The sequence below is a fragment of the Microcaecilia unicolor genome, chromosome 7 (genome assembly GCF_901765095.1).
Source record: "Microcaecilia unicolor chromosome 7, aMicUni1.1, whole genome shotgun sequence".
In the NCBI taxonomy this organism is placed as follows: domain Eukaryota; kingdom Metazoa; phylum Chordata; class Amphibia; order Gymnophiona; family Siphonopidae; genus Microcaecilia; species Microcaecilia unicolor.
The window spans coordinates 263,527,826-263,547,796 of record NC_044037.1 but is presented as its reverse complement, the minus strand read 5'-3'; the positions used below and the strand labels follow the sequence as shown (position 1 = coordinate 263,547,796).

At 39.4% G+C, this 19,971-nt stretch overlaps 1 protein-coding gene across 1 annotated transcript in view; it reads right to left on the bottom strand.

Moving 5' to 3' along the window:
• The window catches only part of LRP1B (LDL receptor related protein 1B), a 1,639,960-nt gene that overhangs the window by 91,026 nt on the left and 1,528,963 nt on the right, over window positions 1-19,971 (bottom strand). Inside the window, 2 exon segments of the mRNA XM_030210865.1 lie at window positions 12,572-12,736; window positions 19,750-19,875. Of these exon segments, the coding sequence (XP_030066725.1) occupies window positions 12,572-12,736; window positions 19,750-19,875 (291 nt within the window).

The following is a 19,971-nucleotide window of genomic DNA, read 5'->3' as shown; positions in this document are numbered from 1 at the left end:
CTCCTTCTGCTTCCACCCTAGAGCTACCAAGGTCCAAAATTATAGTAGTCTTGCAGTACTATGTTTAGGGGTCAACCTTGCTTTATAAAGACTGTTCCTGTTTCTAATGGTTTTTTTTTTTTTTGCTTCATGCAAATTGCAGGATGGAAAGAGAAAGTAGGCTAGCAGCAGTCAAATGTATTGCATTCCCCAAAGAAACAGGATGGATTGCCAACCAGACCAAATTAGCTCTCTCTAGTCCGTGGAATATTTGAGCTATGTCAAATGAATTCATAGACAAGCTCCAGTTATAGATATGGGGTTCTTAGATCTACTTATTTCATTCACCTAGGGTTAATGACCTTGGCAGCAATGCTGAAGGTATTGGGCAAGGACTCATATGCACCTCTTAGAGGCTGCTCTCCTAACCCATTGATATCTGAGAAATGGAGAATATGATTCAAGTGTTCCTCTATTAGGAACTACAGGTGGAACCTGCAATTGTGTCTCAACAGAGCCATTCGGGAGAGAAGGATTAGCTTAGACCTCCACTCCACTTTTTCTTGACCATTCTGAAAACCAATGTGAAGCTCCAGGGATGAGGACACAATGTCTAGACCAGGTCACCCAGGGCAGGTAGTCAAGTAGAAAATCCAAGGAAATGATAAAGAGGCTGAAGATCAGAGCATCAGATTAACCCATCAACGGTTCCAAAGCATCTTCAAAAGTAAAATAGCATGAGTATACTTAAATAATGTGATAACCTTAGCATACATCAATCAAGGTTAGACCAGAAGCCAGCATATGGTGCAGGAAGCAAGCATTACCATGGCATGGACAAAGGGATGTCTAGAGGTAATGGGAACAATTCTATAACTTAGTGTTTCAATTTAAAGCAGAGTGGAGGGGTAACCTATGTATTGGCTAGTTCAATGGGCTGAGAACCTGGGGAACTGGGTTCAGTTCCCACCACAGATCCTTGTGATTCTGGGCACTACTTAACACTCCATTGCCCCAGGTGCAATATTTAGATTGTGAGTCCATCAGGAACAGAGAAAGTACCTGCATATAATATTTGTAAAATGCTTGGATTGTACCACAGAAAGGCAGCATATCAAATCCCATAGCCTGTACCCTTAAGGCATCACAATAGTGTGCACTGAGCACCATTTCTATAACAGCACCTAAGCCATTATATAACATTAGTATAAAGCTGCATTGGCATGCTATACTTTAGGTGCAATATGGACATCTCTATCATTCATTGCATGCTTATTTTTAGCACGTGCTAAAAACGCTAGCATGCCTTTATTTACTTATTAGATTTGTACCCCGTGCTTTCCCACTCAAAGCAGGTCCAATGCGGCTTACATATTAATTGGGATTACAAAGTATTGGTGGACAGAAATAAGTTGAGTATTATTGGAGTAATAAAAGAAATAAGAATGTAGAAATGCAGGGATGAGGGAAGTAGAAGTATGAGCAAGGGTAAGTGAGAAATTGGAGGGTAGATGAGGTGGAGGGGAATGGGCAAGAGTGAGGGGAGTAAAAGAGGTGTGAGTAAGGGTAGGTGAGCATTGGTGGAGGGGTCGATGAGGCAAAAGGGAATAGAACAGGGGATAAGCAGGGGAAAATGAGGCGGGAGATGTAGTCTAGGTTGTTGTCATTTTCTCCTGGATATGTGATGAATAGATGGGTTTGTTACTGCATAAAGATAGGACAGCCATTTATGTGGTCCCATTTATGCAGTTAATCTAACTGGTTCTGCCCCTGGAATGTTCCCAAAATAAGTGGTTTGGATGAGGCGAAAGGGGATAGAACAGGGGATAAGCAGGGGAAAATGAGGCGGGAGATGTAGTCTAGGTCGTCATTGTCTCCTGGATATGTGATGAATAGATGGGTTTGTTACTGCATAAAGATAGGACAGCCATTTATGTGGTCCCATTTATGCAGTTAATCTAACTGGTTCCGCCCCTGGAATGCTCCCAAAATAAGTGGTTTGCAGTTAGGCACTAACTCCCAGATTCTATATAGTGCACTTAGATTTAGGCACCGGAATCGATGCGGATTCTAAAACACTATGCATAACTTAATTGGCTTAACAGCTAATGAGCACTGATAACAGCATTTAACAAGCAATAACGAGCACTAACTGGCACCGATTATAATTTAGATGAACAACTTGCTAAGCTGATGTGCGCTGAACTTCTAACGTATGAAGGGAAAAAGGGTTTCATGGACGCTCCAAAATTTAGAAACCTAGTTATAGAATATAGCCCAGTGCACCTAAATCTATGCAGAGATTTACACTAAGTTTTCATTGGCATAAATGGATGTGCACAGATATCGGTGCTGAAATATCAACTAAGCATATTCTATAATCGGCGTCTAAATCTTTTAGGAGCTATATATAGAATTTCCTCCTAACTGGTTATTTTCTGCAGGGTTAACCAGTTAAGTGGCACTGAAAATGATGGGTTAGCTTCGAACAGGCAATTTAACCAGCCAGGAGCCATTTCTAACTGGTTAAATCGTGTTGAATACCGACCTCTATATTTTTTAGAATATATATTTTGCTTTTTTTATTTGCTGTTTTGTTCTTTTAATTGTATACAAGAAAGGGTAACTTGCCTAGATCATTGGATGGAGAAGGAAAGACATTTTATAAATATATAAAATAAATCGGTTTACTCTTTGTTTATAGCATTATAACCAAATGCCTCCAAGAAACCTCCTTTTACAAAATGCATCTGAATATCCATTCTTGCCAATTATTGTTTGACAGTAAATTCTACAGTAAACCTTATAATGTTAACAGAATATCCAGCTTTGCTTGCACACACAGAATACAGCTAGATCTTCACCAAATTAAAAATAAATGAACATAAAGTGAAAATAGAAATATGCAGACAAAAATCTAACTGAATAACCAAGAAGCCATACACTGCATGCAGTGCAACATCAGATAAACAGAAAGAGGTCTGTTCCCCCCTGTACTGTGCAAAATATGAAGACAGCAGGCATACATTCCAATTACTAGATTAGAAAGAAATCAAAATTATTTTTTGTTAACCTTTTCTATCTGGCCATTTTATTTTCCTAATTTTGTTGGTTTCTACTTCCCTTTGTTTTCTCTTAACTCTCTTTCCAGGGTCATCACCTGTCTATTTGCCATTTCTCTCTCCCCCTTTCTTCATCTCCTTCCCAATCTCCATCATTAACATTGATCTCTTCCTTTCAGCTCTCTTCCCTTCATTTTTTTCTGTTTCTTTACCCAGATTTCACTCCCCCTGATATTCAAAGCCATTTAACTAGCCAGGAACAGCACTTGTCAAGTTAAATGGTTCCTAGCCAGCTAAACGCTAATATTCAGCATGAGACAGCTGGCTATCTTGGCTAAATATTAGAACTTAGTGGCTAGCCAGAAGGCCGGCTATGCTGCATGACATAGCTGGTCAGTGTTGATTTTCAGCTTCTGGCCAGCTATGTTTGGTGGCCAAATATGGCTGCGTCAAAAGGTGGAATATATTTGACTGGTTTGAACTTAACCAGTCAGTGCTGAATATCAGCTTGAAAATAAACAGGATATTCAATGCTGGTCACTGGAAATAGCCCGGCACTGAATATCTGGGCTTAGCACTGACCACTGGAGTTAGCCAGGCTAACTTCTGTGGTCTGAATATTTGGCCCACAGGTCCTTACAAACCAGTCCTATCTCCCTCTTTTTTCTTACAGCTACCTACCTCTTTCCTTCATCCCCACATACTGTCATTCCCTATCAATCTCACTTTCCTCACTAGCTCCCTCTTTTCTTTTTCCCTTCTTTCTCTCCTCCCCATGTCCAGCATCTCCTCTCTCTTCTCTTCCCCAGGTCCAACATCCAGTGGAGGAGTGGCCTAGTGGTTAGAGCACTGGTCTTGAAATCCAGAGGTGGCTGGTTCAAATCCCACTGCTGCTTCTTGTGATCTTGAGCAAGTTACTTAACCCTCCATTGCCCCAGGTACAAAATTAGATTGTGAGTCCTCCTGGGACAGAGAAACATCCAGTACACCTGAATGTAGCTCACCTTGAGCTACTATTGAAAAAGGTGTGAGCCAAAATAAAATCTCTCTTTGTTTCCTCCAGGATTGCTTCTGTCTCTCTAGCCCCTCAACCCAGGTCCAGTATTTCAGACATGTCTCTTCCTAGTTCCTCCTGCCCATCTCCTATCTGTATTCCTATTCCCTGCTCTCCTTCTTTGAGGTCCAGCATTTGCTGCTACCTCTGTTCCTATTCCAGGCTTCCAGCTATAGCATCAGACCATTCTTCTAACATGGTGTCTCCTTCTCTCATTCTACCATCTGCCAACACCAGCCCTTACTCTTACTCTCTCTCTCTCTCTCTCTCTCTCCCTCCCCCCAGTCTGGCATCTCTCCTGTCTGCTCCCTACTCCTCCTGTGTCCAGTGTCTTCTCCATCCCCTCCCCCAACCATTCAATCCAACATCTCCCTTAGTTCTGCGCCCCCCTCCTGGTGACATGGTCCATCTTTACTCCCCAGTCAGATCTCCCTGTGGCAGGAGGGATGTGCTGGATCTGTGGGTGAAAGCGGGGTAGATTGACAGTGATCTGGGCTCCCAGGCAATGAGGGTCATAGCTCCCTCCCCCTCCTAACTTCGCATCTGACAGAGATTGCTAGTTCTGCACCTACTGTGATATTTTCAAAGCTCACTCCTGTGGCAATCACACACAAAAAGGGGAAAGGATATCAGATTTGAAATACCACCTTTCTGTGGTTACAATCAAAGTGGTTTACATAGTATATACAGGTACTTATTTTGTACCTGGAGCAATGGAGGGTTAAGTGACTTGCCCAGAGTCACAAGGAGCTGCAGTGGGAATTGAACCTAGTTCCCCTGGTTCTTAGGCCACTGCACTGACCCTTAGGCTATCCCTTCTTACCCCCTTCTCTTCCTTCTGCTACATCTTAATATGTATAAAATGATCCACTCCCCCTTCTCCTAGCCTGCCCCATACTTTTTACATTAAAAACAAAGACAAAGATCTCTGGTAGGGAGTATCTCTGTTCTGTATACAGGCTGGTAATATAAGTGATGACTAGGAATTCATCCTCACCCCTCCTCAAGACGGAAAGTAGTGGGTTCCTCAACTAGCACTCTGTTTTTATGGTCAGTTGGAAAAGAGGGGTGTGGAATCCCTCTGCTAGTTTGTTTTGTTTTTTTGCAAGGAAAAGTTTTATGCATTTTCAAATAAGAAAGGCAGGAAGGAAGGGGGCTGGTGGCCACAGGGAATATTTTTAAAGATGGGAAGGAAGGGGATCCAACAGTTCATAGAGGTATTTTGTACATTTATGATGAAAAGGGAGAGAGGATGAGGGTCTGATGACTCTGTAATAACTCATGGAGAGTTACATTCAGGTACACTAAATGCTGTTGAAGTTCTAGTGCAGTCGTTCTCGCCACCAGAAGGAACACTGCCCAGTCTTCCAGTTTCTTAAGGTCTTTCTGTAATTTTTCACAATCTGCATGCGTTTTGACAACTTTGGAGCCTACATTTTGGAACACCCATGAAACACCCATTTCACTCCCATAACCATGCCCCTTTTTGCCTGCACACATTAGAAGTTCGGTGCACATCATTACCCAATACGCTTAGCAGGCTGTGCAGCTAAATTCTACTCAGTACCAATTAGTGCTCATTTTTGCTTATTAAGTGTTGTTATCAGTACTCATTAGCTTGTTAAGCTTGTTCAATTGCACACATTGTTATAGAATCCACTCCGATTTAGGCGCCAATCTCTAGACACACTATATAGAATCCGGGAGTTAACACAAAATCTCTGTTTTCTGTCCAATAACTAATTTCTAATCCACAGAAGAAGACTGCCTCCTATCCCATGACTTTTTACCTTTCTCAGGAGCCTCTCATGCTTTCTGAAAATTTAGATACACATCAACTGGCTCATCTTTATCCACATGATAACCTGAAAATTCTAGGAGTTACAATTGACCAAAAAGCCATGCAAAAAATACAACAAAGAAAATGTTTCACTCAATGTGGAAACTCAAAAGAATAAAACCTTTCTTCCCAAGGGAAACATTCTGCAGACTGGTACAATCAATGGTACTAAGGCAACTAGATTACTGCAATGCAATCTATGCCGGTTGCAAAGAACAAATCATTAAGAAACTCCAAACCGCACAAAACACAGCAGCCAGACTCATATATGGAAAAAAGAAATATGAAAGCGCCAAACCCCTAAGAGAAAAACTACATTGGCTCCCACTTAAAGAACGTATTACATTCAAAATCTGCACTCTGGTTCATAAAATCATACATGGTGAAGCCCCGGTATACATGTCAGACCTCATAGACTTACGAACCAGGAATTCTAAAAGATCTTCACGTACATTCATGAATCTCCACTACCCCAGTTGCAAAGGACTAAAATATAAACTAACATATGCATCCAGCTTATCCTACATAAGTACGCAACTATGGAATGCATTACCAAAAACCACAAAAACAATACACGACATAACTAATTTCCGAAAACAACTAAAAACCAACCTGTTCAATAAGGCATACCATAATGATCCATCCTAAACACCAGACAATAAAACTCATACCAGAACTGTACAAAACGGAACTCTCTATTCTTGATTGCATAAGTTACTCTATCATGATCGAACTTTAATGAATTACCTTTTTATTCTCATTACGAAAATGAATTATCTTCACTTGAATGCCTAATCCACTCTGTTACCTGCAATATAACTAAGTATTTCTCCACTCTGTTACCTGCAATATAACTAAGTATTTCTCATTCCGAAATTGGTGATCGCCATTACGGAACAATGTAAGCCACATTGAGCCTGCAAATAGGTGAGAAAATGTGGGATGCAAATGCTACAAATAAATAAATGTTTATCACAACACACTTCAAAGAAATGAAGCAAATTGGTGAGGCAAGACTTCCCTTAGCTGAACTCATGCTTACTCTGTCCCTTTAAACCAGGTTTGTCCATGTGTTCCGTAATTTTATTGTTTATAATTGTTTCCACTATTTTGCCTGGTACTGAAGTTAGGCTTAGTGGTCTGTAATTTCCCAGATCACCCCTGAAACACTTTTTAAAAATCGGCATTACACTGGCCACCCTCCAATCTTCAGGTACTGTGGAGAATTTTAACAACAGGTTACAGATCACTAAAAGCAGATCAGCAATTTCATGTTTGAATTCATTCTGTTCCCTGGGGTGTATGTCATCCAATCCAGGTGATTTATCACTCTTTAACCAGTCAAACATATACATCTTTTAGGGCTCCTTTTACTAAGGTGCAGATTTAGCATGCACTAATCATTAGCACACACCAAATGCTAAGACACCCATAAGAATAGAATGGGCTGCATGGCATTTAGTGTGCCTTAGTAAAAAAGACCCCTTAATAAACATAAACTTGAAAAAAAAACATATAAAACAAATTTTAAAAACTATTAAAACCAATACAAAGGCTATACCAGATTCAGCTAACTTACAATCATAAATTCGCAAAAGAGCAGAACTAAATTGTCTAACTGCTCCCATATGCTTTAAGAAATAACAACTACTTCATCTGCTTTCTGAAACTACAGTAAGTAGTTAGTGCTCTAACTGTATTAGGAAAGTGATTCCAATCAAATTAAGTACCAACTGTGAAAGAACCAAGATCCCATTTGGCAGCGTATGGTTTAAAGGAATCAGCAAAATAATAAGGAGCATCACTCATCAAAGAATGATAAATCAAATACCTTAAATGTGACACAACAGTTCTGGCAACCAATATAAATCATCAAGAGTAGAAGTAATATGATTAAGCACATGAACATGAAAACTTTTTGCCTTCTTCTCAATGTTGTTTGCTTCAACTTCCATCATTAAAGACAGTGAAATTGACATGCACTAGGAAAAGAGCGTCTTGCTATGTGGGACCATTTTTGTGGAATTCTTTGCCTGCTAATGTCAATGGCATGTTGAGCTACCATGGTTTTCATATGGTCTTGAAAACCTGGATTTTTGAAACTACTTCTGGATATTCATAGGTGTGTGAAATTTTTAGTTTGATTAATGGGCAGTCTGATTTTAGTGAACAATTTTGGCTTAGCTTGCTTATTGTTATGAGAATAAGTTTGGTTTGGTTTGTATACATCACATTACATTTATTGACGTTCATACTGTATGTTCATATTTTATGTAAACTATTTTAAAACTTAACATATTAAGCGGTAAATCAATATATCAAATCAAATCAAAACAAGACAAGCCTATTAAAAAACAGGTTGTCAAGTTCTGAATACCCTATAAAGCCTTAAAAAGGGTCATAAGTACACCATACAATAATGAATTGCTATGATTCAGTCGCACCAGAATTGACACCTGAAGTACTGCCTGAAAATCAGAAGGAGTAAGAAAATAGTCTTCAGTTTTCTACACATCCGCAGCCAAAGATAAGATGTGGAAATTAACTGCTGAACAAAAGGCTTCATAGTAAGATCAGAATCCAATATCACTCCTAAGCACTTTGGGGCCAATATTCAGACTGCGGGAGTTAGACTGGCTAATTCCTGTGGTCAGTGCTAAGCCTGGATATTCAATGCCGGGCCATTCCCGATAACTGGCATTGAATATCTGGTTTAATTTTAGCCTGTTTAAAGATAACCAGCTAAGCTGATATTCAGCACTAGCCGGTTATCTTTAAAGCGGCCAAAGATATCCCACATTTTCATGCGGCCAAATATGGTCGCTAAACTGGCTTTAAAAATCAGCGGATAGCTGGTTATATTGGGTGATATATCCAGCTATCTGCTAGCCACTAGCTGGCAATATTCAGCAGGAAATAGCTGGTTATCCCCTGTAGAATACTGCTGGATAGCCAGCTATGTACCATTTAATCAGCTAGGTGCTGTTCCTGGCCAGTTAAATGGTTTTGAATATTGGGAGGGTTATCTCTGAATGAATAGGAACAGTAATTTGGCCCAAATCAAGTGTTTCAGGCACTGCAAGCTATGCCAAAACATTTCACAGGACACCACAGTCATTCACAAAGGAAAAACATTCAACATAAAGGAATCTTTCACATGCTCATCTTCCAATGTGGTATATATCATTCAGTGTAAAAAATGTAACGAAGGATGCTATATTGGAGAAACAGGCCAGATGCTTAAGACAAGATTCAATTTACATAGACACAACATGAAGAAAGCTGGTGCCAGTCAGGTTCCCACCCCTGTGGGCCAGCACTTTACAGGACCAGGACACTGCACCAGTGATTTCACAGTAAGAATCCTGAAAGGAAACTTTAAAACAATACAGGAACGCAAGACCTTTGAAGTCAGAATGATTGAATATTTTGACACCCAACAGACAGAACTATGGGTTTTCTAGCCCATTATAAACCATACAGTTGTATTTCTCTGTTTATCACCCTCCTCCCACCTACCCACACCCATCCTGTTATACTATCAATGAAATGATATGCTTTGATGTCCCCATGCATACCTGCTACCGACCCCCACACTGCTAGACTGTCATTGGATGTTTCACTTATATATTCTATCAGCTAACATATTTGCTTATTTCCAATCTGACGAAGAAGGGCAATCTTTGAAACCTAATCAAGAAATGTATTAAGTTATGTCCAATAAAAAAGGTATCATCTTATTTTCTTTTCCATGTTTTATTTTGTTTGATTTCTATTGATAACCTTTAAGAGTGGACTAACACAGCTACCACACCTCTCTACTATAGGCAGGCGGGAGAAAGCAGGTCTAGAATAGATCATCACTTTAGTCTTTGCTAAATTAATAGCAAGACAATTATCATACATCCAGGTAGAAATCTAATATAGGCAAACTTTGGCTCTATTCAAAGCCGATGTTACCAGTGGTATACTGCAAGATTCAGTTCATGGGCTGTGTGTTGTTTTTTTTTTTTACATTTTTGTAAGTGATATTGCTGACGGGATGTCTGATAAGGTTTACCTCTTTGCAGGTGATACTAAATTCTGCAATATGGACAACATGACAAATGATCTAGGGGTCCTTTTACTAACGTGCACCAAAAAATGGCCTGTGCTGATGTAGATGCATGTATTGGATGCATGCAGGTCCATTTTTCAGTTAACCTGCAAAAAAAGCCTGTTTTTGGCCAAAAATGGACGTGCGGCAAAACAAAAATTGGCGTGTGTCCATTTTGGGCCTGAGACCTTACCACCATCCATTGACCTAGTGGTAACGTCTAATGTGTTAAGTGAGTGGTAATGGTCTATGCGCATACAGTGCTGATTTCTACCCAGTTAGTGCTGTGCGCTGGAAAATTTCCAGCGTACAAAGTGGATGCGCATAAAAAATGAAATTACCGCCCGAGCCATGAGGTAGCCAGGTGGTAGTTCAAAATTGAAGCACGTAGGACATGAATACATGCCTATGCGGCTTAGTAAAAGGGGACCCATGTGAAGTTTGAAAAATGGTTCAGAATTTGGCAGCTAAGATTTAATACTAAAAAATGCAAAGCCATGCATTGGAACTGCAAAAATCATTGGGAACAGTACCAGTTTAGAGGGTGAAGAAGTTTTGTGCATGAAAGAGGAGCAAGACTTGGGTGTGATCCCATGTGCTAACCTTAGGGTGGCCAAACAGGTAGAAAAGGTGATGGCAAAAGCTAGAAGGATGCTTCGATGCATAGGGAGAGGAATGGTCAGTAGGAAAAAAGTGATGATGTTCCTGTGTAAGACTCTGCTGAGACCTCATTTAGAATACTGTGTACAATTCTGGAGACTGATCCACTCCAAAAGACACTGTGGGGCAGACTTGGTAGGAGATGAGGCTCATCCCAGGGCTATGGTGGTCTCCTTCCATCCCAGATGAAAAGGATTTTATAGCCACTGGCCTGGTCTGGTCTGGCATACATGAAGAAGAAAGTACAGTTATGCCTTACTTGTTAACTGCTATTCCTTGAGCCCTATCAGACTACTCCAGGATCCTGCTCAAAAAATAATCCAAGGGAAAGAGAGAGAGAAATGGGAATGTGTGGATATATGACTGTAAACATTGGAGAACAGTTTACTGCTGCACCAGCATATACTGTAGATAAAGCATGGATTTTCTCTATCTCCCCCTACTGGAAGGAAGTTATATTCCCGCTGTCAAGGGTAATCTGGCAGGTCTCAAGGAACAAGAGTTATATGGTAAAATATAACTGTACATGACATTTAAACTCTGTACTGCAAGCAAATACATCTCAGAAAGTTCCCAGCATCCATCTTGATTTGCTGAGATAAAATAAATCAGTAACAAATATCAAATGAAGCTGACTTGTAGAATATGAATGCAAATTATGCTTTCCATTATCATCTAATCATTAAAATTGTGATGAACAATTAAATTATTTGCAAAGCATTATCCTAGTTTTAAAAATGATTTCATTAAACCTTTGTTGGGTATTATAAACTGTGAACCTCATTATCTACACCCAAATGTTAATTTGTTAAGCAAATCCCACTTGCAATTGCTGGATTTATTCACTGTTAGTTTACTTACTGTTAAGCCTGCTAGCAAATTGCTGTGTAGGCAGTGTGACTAGAGTTTGGGGCAGCTTTAATTAAAATTTATAAGTTTATGACAGTTGTATTGAACTGCAATAATTGAACCAAGAAAATGTCATTGGTTAATTAAATGCATACATTGGAGGAACATAATTAAAACTTTAGATATGGTAGTTAAAGTTCTCCAGAAAACCAAACTGATATGATTTTTTTCCCCAGTAATGAGCAATAACTGTCAACATCTTAAAACTGTATATTGGTTTTATATAAGTGCAGAAAGAAATAAAAATGCATAGTGTTAAAATTTTTTCAAATACAACGTTGCTTATTAAAGAAGTGCCATTTGCATTTTAAATGTCTATAAACTGGAACTTGCTGTTTATACTGTATAAACGTCCAAGTACCAGTTATACAAAGCTGGGATATTCATGTCTGAAAATGAGAATGAGCAAATGGAATGGGGGGCATGATCCGGCCATATTTTGGGTGGGACTAGGGTGTCTAAAATATGAACATGAATTCCCAGTTTCAGAAGGCGGAATGAACATTTATGTCGTAACAGACTGATATCAGGATTTGCATCTGTTACCTAGGAAAGTGTTCTTATTGAGCAGAACTCCACTGGGGTGATTAGAGGAAGTTGCTCCTTTAATCCCCCAGTGGTTGACGTCCCACATATCATTGCAAACAACAGCCCATCCCTAATATATATATATTTTTTTATTTTTAACTACTACTTAGCACTGCATGCAAGCATGACAAATTATGGAAGATTTGTTCTGTTACTCTACTATGGCATGTGGTGTTGGAATTCCATGCATAATTGCCCTTATAAAATTCATGCTTAGTATGTTCTTTCCTGGCATCTAACTTTAGGTTTATAACCCCTGGAGTCATTTTATAAGAATCCTTTAACACATATAGAAAGGCCTTCACAGGAAAAAAAAAAAACTTGTTTATAAAATCACCACCATAATTTCACTAAATTCTGTATACCCTTATACAAATATTTACCAAGAACAGAAGCAGCACAGGTTCCTCCATTCTGACAGTAATTGTTGCAGTGGCTGATCTCACATTGTTCTCCTGAGTAATTGGGCCAACAGAGGCATCTTAGATCACCCTTTTCATTTATAATGCATCTTCCTCCATTTTCACAAGTCAGTTTGCATGAATCATCTGCAGTTAAAAGTGCACACAGTGAAGTCACCAGACCATTCAAGAATTCTATTTCAGGTAATCAGAAAAAAATAAACTGTGAAGGGGTCTTCTCTCTATTTATCTAACATCATCTTGATATAAAAGCAGTGGTTAAAGTTAAACCACATTTAAAAAAAAGAAAAAAGCCATCTAATTTGAGTTCCATTATTACTGAATTGTTATTCTGCACCTGACTTGTGAGTTAAGGTCACTTATCCAAGTTCTGAAGGACACATATTTGTGCATTTCATCCTTCCAGTACATTCATATTACAGCTGAGAATGATCACAAAATTGTATTAGTTTAAGAGATTTTATGTTTCAAAAGTAAACATTACATACCTTTTGGATTTTGATACTATCATTATAAACATTCAGATCTCAAATTAAAATAGTTACTTTGAGAAAATATACTTGTCCTCATTGAATGTCACTGGCATATCCAGAATGCTGTAGCTCTGTGTATATTAAAATTCTTTTTTGACTTCTAGACCATAATTAAGCCTGTGTCCAAATATTAAATTGGATGCTTATTTCATTGACATAAAATCTGTCAGGTAAATATGAGTAGTAATGAACAACTTTTTTTTTTTCAAAACACCCACTGTGGTGTTTTGAAAAAAATATGTATATTCAGGACCACTATACAATTGGTTAGTGGCACTGAATATCTGTAGATGGTGCTCACCTGTAGCTTCTATAGATGTGCCCATAAGTGACAAATGTATGCATAACTTATAGAATTCTATTAAGTTACGGGCCCCACCCAGGCCTCTTCCATGCTCCACTCGTGTTAATGCTTCCTTTGCATTTACACATCATGGGACTCTTTTACTAAGCTGCGTATGCTCATCCTACGCAGGTCAATTTTGAATTACCGCTCGGCTACCACGTGACCTGGGCAGTAATTTCATTTTTGACGCATGTCTACTACGCGCACCGGGAAATATGTTTTATCTTCTGGCATGCGGCACTAACTGTGCAGTAATTGGCATTGTATGTACATTGACGATTATCACCTGGTAAACACATGAGACCTTACCGCTAAGTCAATGGGTGGATATGTGCCAATTTTCATTTTGCCAGACGTCCATTTTCCAGGTGCACTGAAAAATGGACCTGCGTGCGTCCAATACACGCATTTACACCAGCGCAGGTCATTTTTCGGCGCACCTTAGTAAAAGGACCCCTTTGCTACATATGCATACCTTTACAGAACAGGTGCTCATTTTCAAAGCAGATGGATGTCCAATAAGTACATAAATACATAAGTGTTGCCATACTGGGACAGACCGAAGGTCCATCAAGTCTAGTATCCTGTTTCCAACAGTGGCCAATCCAGGTCACAAGTACCTGGCATAATCCCAAAACAGTACAATACATTTTATGCTGCTTATCCCCGAAATAAGCAGTGGAGTTTCCCAAGTCATTTTAATAATGGCTTATGGACTTTTCTTTTCGGAATCTATCCTAACATTTTTTAAACCCCACTAAGCTAACTGCTTTCAGCACATTCTCTGGCAACGAATTCAAGAGTTTAATTACATACTGAGTGAAGAAATATTTTATCCGATTTGATGAAAATTTACTACTACTACTACTACTTAACATTTCTAAAGCGCTACTAGGGTTACGCAGCGCTGTACAATTTAACATAAAAGGACAGGCCCTGCTCAAAGAGCTTACAATCTAAAGGACAAGTGAGTAGTCAAATCTAAAGGACAAGTGAGTAGTCAATTCAATAGAGGCAGTCAAATTGGGGCAGACTGGATATCCTGAAGGTAAGAGTTAGGTGCCGAAGGCAGCATTGAAGAGGTGGGCTTTAAGCAGAGACTTGAAGATGGGTAGGGAAGGGGCTTGACATAAGGGCTCAGGAAGGTTGTTCCAGGCATAGGGTGAGGCGAGGCAGAATGGGCGGAGCCTGGAGTTGGCAGTGGTGGAGAAGGGTACTGAGAGGAGGGATTTGAACCTACTATGTAGGTTCCAGAAATTGGATATTTTACACTGTAGTTTGTCCAAATAGCAAGAGGGTGTGCTAGAGGTGTATTTTGGGGGAGACTAGGGAGGGCCCAAAATTAGGATGTCTATCAGCGATAAGGAAATGGGAAGAAATGTCCAAAGCAAATGAGAACAATGTTTTTATCTAGGTCTGTTTCAATCACGTCCAGAGTACAAAAAAGTGACTAGACTGCAGGGCTAGACTGACAGCATTCTGGGCCCCTCACTACCTATAGAAAGTGTTTAATTTGATGGAAGCTAGGGGACAGTGGGCTCTTTACTGCTTGGGGAGCTTGGGCACTGCCCTATTGTTCTAATGGTCAGTCTGCTCCTGCCTGATTGAGCAGCTGACTACTAAAGGGATGAAGGCATGACCCCTCCTCAATCTCCCAGTGATTACTGATCCTCTCCCACACCCCTAAGAAGTAAAAGTGACAGTGGATACCAGTATCTTTGACAGCTTCAGATATTATAGCCATTCCTAGGTTTTTATCTGCTCCTTGAGGTCTCACAATAACATATAAATGAATTAAGAAGGGATTTTTATATGGGTCCCATTGGTTAAAGTCCACTGCACTGATCGCTAGGCTGCCCCTCTGTTCTGTAGGGACATCTGTGTGGACATTTTATATAAATAATGCCAAATAGAGGTTTTTGTGCCTGATTTTTGGTGTTCATATTTATGTTTCATTTTGGAAAATGGCTCTTCATCTTGGACGTTTTCAGAGCAAGAAAATCTTTCTCACGAATTTTCAAATACGAAATTCCAATGTTTTTCCTGTTTGAAAATGGCTCTGAGATGTATGTTTTTTTTTTTACATGCTATTAATGTTGGCGCCTACCTTCCTTTATAGAATGCTAGCCTAATTTAGGGGTCCTTTTACAAAGCACTTAGATGGAATTTTGGCAATTCCCTGCATATGTGCACACATAAATGCGCAAATTCCATTATCCTAAGCTTTTATGCATACAATTGGCACGTAATTGGTGTGTAAATGTTAGCGTCTATGATTTACATATAGAAAGACCCTTATCAATGAAATAACACCACTAATATTTCTTACAGACTGCCACAGTGCTATCCAGAAAGTGCTGGGGACAGATGAGAGTGTAACATTTAATAACACATTTTTATTTTGTCTTTATATTTCAATAGAATATGCAGGGTGCATTACAATATAAAATTACATAGAGAAGTATTTTCAAAGCACTTAGACTTACAAAGTTACGTGGAGGGGCATTTTCAATATGACATCTCAGTCAGACTTTGGATGTTTTGCGCTAAGGAGGAGATTCTACATATGGCCCTTAAAAAATCGGCATTGAAATCAGTGCCAACTAAGCGTATTCTATAATCAGCCCCTAGATTTAGGCGCTGATTATAGACTATGCTTAGTTGATATTTTAGTGCTGATATCTGCGTGCATTCATTTATGCCAACAAAACTCTGGTGTAAGTCTCAGCAAGTAGATTTAGGCACACTGCGCCATATTCTATAACTAAGCACCTACATTTTGGAACACCCATGAAACACCCATTTTCCCGCTTATAACCATGCCCCTTTTTGTCTATGTGTGTTAGAATTTCAACGCACATTGTTACAGAATATGTTTAGCAAAAGGGCCCCTTAGACTTTTCTGGGGCCCTTTTACCAAGCAGCGGTAGGCTCTATGTGCATGCAGTGCATGCTCAAATGAGACTACCGCCAGGCCAGCATGGCAGCAATTTCAGATTTGGTGTGCGCCATTTCCGGTTGTAATCGGCACTTGGTGCGTGCCAACCGGTCGCTGCGCATGCACTGTGTGAGCCCTTACCTCTAGATCAATGGGAGGCATTAAGGGCTCAGACCGGTTTTAGATGCGCGCTGGTTTCAGTTTTACCGCATGCCCTTTTCCCAACACATTAAAAAAAAAACCTTAGTAAAAGCCCCCCCCCCCCCCCCCCCCCCAGTTTGTAAAATGGACGTTCATGCAGTATATTTCCAGGAAATGGACATCCATTTCACATGTCTTTTAGAACAGGGTGTAATCTAATGCCCTTCCACATGTTGGAAAATGTGGTGAAGGCTGTTAGCATAGTTGGGTTTAAATAAACAGGTTTAGACAAGTTTCTTGGTGTGGCAATACTGATGTACTTATGACAGATTTGTGGGTTAGCTACATAGACTTTGGGATTACTACTACTACTTAACATTTCTAGAGCGCTACTAGAGTTACGCAACGCTGTACAAATTAACAAAGAAGGACGGTCCCTGCTCAAAGGAGCTTGCAATCTAAAGGACGAAATGTCAAGTTGGGGCAGTCTAAATTTCCTTAGTAGAGGTGTAGTGGTTAGGTGCCGAAAGCGACATTGAAGAGGTGGGCTTTGAGCAAGGACTTGAAGATGGGCAGGGACTTCTGGGACTGAAAAACTGGGAATCAGTGTCTCCATTAGTAGGGATGTGCCTTTAGTTTCAGATATAAAAACTGAAGTTGAATCTTATGAAATCTGAAGTCATATGTTTCACTAAGAGAAAGGAATCCTAAACGTAGGCTACATTAATTCACGAGACCCCATTTGACATCCAGAAAGTTGTTTGTTTTAAGGAATTATGTTTAATAATCAACTTACACTTGATTGGCAATTGTCTGCTTTAATTAAGAAATCATTTCAAACTCTTAGAAAGATTCATTGCTTGAGACCTTTGTTAACCCCAAATGATTTGCATACTTTGATTCCACATGCTCGTGATAAATCTTCTGGGCTATTACCATAAACTGTGTATGTGGGTCTTCCACTACAATCCCTGGAGCAATTGCAAATTAAGAATTTATGGTGCTAAAAAGTCTGATCATGCTTTTCAATTGCTAAGAGAACTGCATTGGTTCCCAGTGGTTTGGAGGCTCAAATTGAAAACTCTTGAGTTTGACTTTCAGAGCTCCTTATCTGAGTAATCTATATTAACTTAGCTACTGATTCGATATCTTCCAGTGTATTCTCTTCAATCTGTTCTCAGAATCTGCTAATACTACTGCCTCCTTCAAAGCTTAGACTAGAATTGATATTTATTTATGTAGGGGTCCTTTTATTAAGCTGAGGTATGCCTTCGCATGCCCTTACATGGGTTTTTCCCACTCACTACGACCATTTTTTACTGTGGCTGTAAAAAAGCCTTTTCTCTATTAGTTTAATTTCTGGCTGTGCACTAATGTCACCATTAGAACGTGGCCACTAAAAAAAACTCCCAAAAACATGGGAGAACTTCCTGTCTGCAATTTAGGAAGGCGGTAAGAGCTTCTGTGTTAACTCTGTGGTAATCAGTTAGCACACGCTAATGTGCAATTGCTAACTGGTTACTGCTTCCACACCCATTCTCCACCCATTCCCTGCCCATGTTCCATCCCTCCCCAAAAAGTTTTAAAAAGTTAAGGAGCCCTTTTATAGAGTGGCGGTATGCCAAATGCGGGCTTACCACTTGCTCTTCCGGGACTACCACTGGCCCAACGCAACCACCGCTGATAGTCTCACCCCGAGCATGCACCATTTTCAGAGGAAAAAGAAAATCCTCGGAAATGGCTTGATCAGCAATAGCCCGGCAGTAATCTAGCATCACCGTGTGCTGCCCGGTTACCACCGGGTTAGGGCAGGAGCCCTTATCGCCACCTCAATGGGTGGCAGTAAGGGCTCCCTGTTGCATGGCCATGCAGTAAGAGTTCTCTTACTGCATGGCCATGTGTGTCTGGGGGCTTTTTACAAGCTGTGCTAATAAGGGCCCTGGTGTGCAGGTAAAACAGTCCCTATCACTAGCGCAGTGCCCTTTTTCCTGCAACTTGGTAAAAGGACCCCCTAAATACCGTGTGCTTCAGCGCGTTCTGCATTAGGGCATTTTTGCTGCATTAGGCACTCATTAATGCCTCATACAGTTTAGTAAAAGGACCAATTAATTATTTGCATTTATTTTGCTTGTATTTCATACCATTTCAATTATCTAGTCCCACTACTGTGGTTCTCACTTCTGGGTGCGTTGAGATCATAAATTTATTTTAAAAATATAAACACCAGCATGAATTTATAGCTTTTTTAAGCTGGCTTTTGCTGATACATAATTTGCCAATTTTTAATAACTTGGGATTCTGGTGGAGAAGAGCTAATTATTGACTGAGCACTGTCTGTTTTTCTTTGGTTTGTATTTGGGTGGTTTTAGTGTTTTCAGATGACTGCTTTTAAACACCAGTATTGAGTGATCTGTAAACTCTCATGCTGATGGTTTGTGTAGAATGATAGTATATCAAATTGTTAAATAATGTATATAAAATGCATACTATATCAACTTTTTGTACATAAAACCTTTGAATTAATGCATATAAATTTGATTTCCATGTGTTCAAACTGCTTATGTGCATTTATCATTTTCACATGCATTAATTTCTGAAATGAACCAAAATATATTTGAAAACCAGCCAAAACATCCTAAACAGATCTGAAAAAGAACAGAATATTTTTTTTCTATGCACACTCCTAGCCATTAGATCCACCAGGCAATTCTAAGTAACCTCAACTGGCCACTGTTGGAACAGAATTTTGGGCTTGAGAACCATTAGTTGGACTCAGCATGACACTTCTTATTTTCTAATATTGTGACCATTTGTTAACTGATAATTTTTTGTTGAACTTTAATTGTATTTTCCATAATTATAGGAACACAAACCAGCATGTCTTCTGAGAAATGAACACTGACTCAATAATGTTCTTCAGTATTTGGTCCAGACATCAAACAAGGTTCCGAAAACAATAGGGGACAAAACAGGAATGTTTTGATGTAGCTGATGACAATCAAGGTTCAGAGAGGATGGGGTGAAAATGGAATGATAATTACCCACAGGAAGAAGGGATATTGTGTGGAATAAACATTTTTTCATAAAGGAACTAGTTGAATAAATAATAGTGATTTAACATCTTATATTTATATGAAATTTGTACAAACACTAGTAAATATAAATCCATAAATAAAGCAACCTGGAAGACTGGAGTCACTGCATGTTCCATTTATCACAATCTTTCCTTCTGGACATGAACAAGTTGCACCCAAAGGATTCAGCAAACAGATGAACTCACATTTTAAATCCAAGCAAGGATTAGGTACTATATGAAAAGAAAAACATGACTTTTAGATTATTATCATGACTAATGTTACGTAAATTGGACAAAAAAAAGAACTACCAAAATTCTGACTAATAT